General features: G+C 42.4%; 1 protein-coding gene across 1 annotated transcript; it reads right to left on the bottom strand.

The window, feature by feature from the left end:
• LOC109237827 lies at positions 343-2,204 on the bottom strand. The gene is made up of 2 exons (XM_019404218.1): positions 1,636-2,204; positions 343-517 (listed from the first exon to the last, which is right to left on the bottom strand). Exons 1-2 carry the CDS (start codon positions 2,202-2,204, stop codon positions 343-345), a joined length of 744 nt encoding a protein of 247 aa, XP_019259763.1.

The following is a 2,465-nucleotide window of genomic DNA, read 5'->3' as shown; positions in this document are numbered from 1 at the left end:
TTAAAATCCCAAATTTCTACAAATTTTCATGTCTAAATCCTTATATAATACAAGTATTTAACTTGCAATAGGTGGGAATCACTTACCTTGACATAGATGATGAAGAGAGAGCTCCAAAATAGCTCCAAGATCGGCTCCCATGAAGGAAATGAAGTGAAAATGGCCAAAATCCTGTTTTAAAACAACTCACCGCCCAGTCCGACCCTTCATCGCGAATGCGGCATAGCCCTTGCGTTTGCGAAGCTCTACAACCTCACGCCCAAAAAATCTCTCTTCGCGTTCGCGGCCCTTTGATCGTGTTTGCGAAGACCAGCTGACCCGCCCCTTCGCATTCGCGTTCCACTATATGCGTTCGCGTAGGCCAAATGGCCTTAGGCCCAGCTCCCTCCTTTCTTCTTCGCATTCACGTCGCCTTAGCCACCTTCGCGAAGGCTTGTCCAACTCTTGCCTCGCATTCGCGTCCGCAAAGGCCAAACCCAGCAGCCCCACAAATTCCTCTTCACGAACGCTGGACTTCCTTCGCGTTCGCGTAGAAGGAAACCAGACACCAGCAACAGCAGTCCAAAATAGCTCTAATTTGGTCCGAAACACACCCGAGCCCCCCGGAACCCCGTCCAATCACACATACCAGTCCCACAACATAACACAGACCTGCTCGAGGCCTCAAATCACATCAAACAACATCGAAATCATGAATCACACCCCAATTCAAGCTTAATGAACTTTAGAACTTCAAACTTCTACATTCGATGCCGAAACCTATCAAATCACGTTCGATTGACCTCAAATTTTGCACACAAGTCACATTTGACATTATGGACCTACTCCAACTTCTGGAATCAGAATCCGACCCCAATCTCAAAAAGTTCACTTCCGATCAAACTTCTCAAAAACCTTCAAATTTCTAACTTTCGCCAAATGACCCCAAAATGACCTATGGACCTCCGAATCCACTTCTGGATGCCGTCCCAATACAAGAATTACCACACGGAGATATTCCCAGACTAGAAATCCCAAACGGACATCGATAACATTGAAATGCACTTTAACCCAAATTTATGAAATTCTTTCAAAATGCCAACTTTCACAATAGGCGCCGAAACGCTCTGGGGTCATCCAAAACCTGATTCGAACATACGCCCATGTCCAAAATCATCATACGAACCTGTTGGAACCTTTAAATCCAGATTTTGAGGTCGTTTACTCAAAAATTCAACCTTAGTCAATTTTTCAAACTTAAAGCTTCCGAAATGAGAATTTTCTTTCCAAATCAACTCTGAACTTCCGAAATTCCAATTCCGACCACGCTTACAAGTCATAATACCTGAAGTGAAGCTACTCATGGACTCAAACAGCCGAACGACGTGCTAGAGCTCAAAACGATCGGCGGGTCGTTACAACAACAACAAACTTCCCAATGAATGGTGTAAACATATGAGTCATAAGCCTTATGAACATGCTAGGAGAATTAGACAAACCAAAAGGCATTACCAACCATTTATACAAGCCTTGGCTAGTCTTGAAGGTTGTCTCCATTCATAACCTTCTCTCATACGAATCAGGTGGTGCGCACTCTTCAAATCAATCTTTGAAAAGATCTTAGAACCATGTAATTGGTCAAATAAATTATCTAACCTTGGGATTGGGAAGCGATATTTGATAGTGATCTTGTTGATTGCTCGACTGTCAACAAACATCCTCCTAGTGCCATTTTTCTTAGGAACAAGCGAAGCAGGTACGTCATAGGGACTAAGGCTCTCTCTTATTAAACCCTTCTCTAATAACACTTCGACTTGCCTTTGGAGTTCAGCTTGTTGTATAGGATTCATCCTATAAGCTGCTTTGTTTGGTAATGATGCTCCGGATATAAGGTCAATTTGATGTTGAATATCGCGCATGGGTGGAGGTTCTAACGGTACATCTTTAGAGATCACATCATCAAAATTGGCAAGTAACTTCTTGTCTCGTGTATCTAACTCATGCTCTTCATCTCGCGGGTCTTCCATGGCTACTACTATGTGAAATGGCTCTCCTTTATTGATGTGGCCAATAATCTGTGATCTGGTCATTAGCGTATCAGACACTGGTGTCAAAACAGTCTTACGTCCATCAATTATGAATGAATAGGTGTTCCGGTATCCATCATGAAAAGCACGCTTATCATATTGCCGTAGTCTTCCAAGTAATAAATGGAAAGCATCCATTTTTACCACATCACATCAAATTTGGTCTTTATAAATCTTACCAATAGCAAAAGAGACCAAGCATCTTTTAGTGACTTTCATACCTCGACCAGATTGCAGCCATCTGACTTTGTAAGGTTTGGAATATACCTCATTTTGCAAACTTAACTTAGTCACCATCTCATTCGAAATAGCATTAGTGCAACTTCCACCATCGATAATCAGTACCTTGTTATGTTATGTACACCTCATGTGGAAAAGGGCCTCTCGTTGTGATGATTC

Source organism: Nicotiana attenuata, chromosome 1 (assembly GCF_001879085.1).
Source record: "Nicotiana attenuata strain UT chromosome 1, NIATTr2, whole genome shotgun sequence".
Classification (NCBI taxonomy): Eukaryota; Viridiplantae; Streptophyta; class Magnoliopsida; order Solanales; family Solanaceae; genus Nicotiana; species Nicotiana attenuata.
The sequence above is the reverse complement of the archived record's forward strand: the minus strand, read 5'-3'. Positions and strand labels throughout refer to the sequence as shown.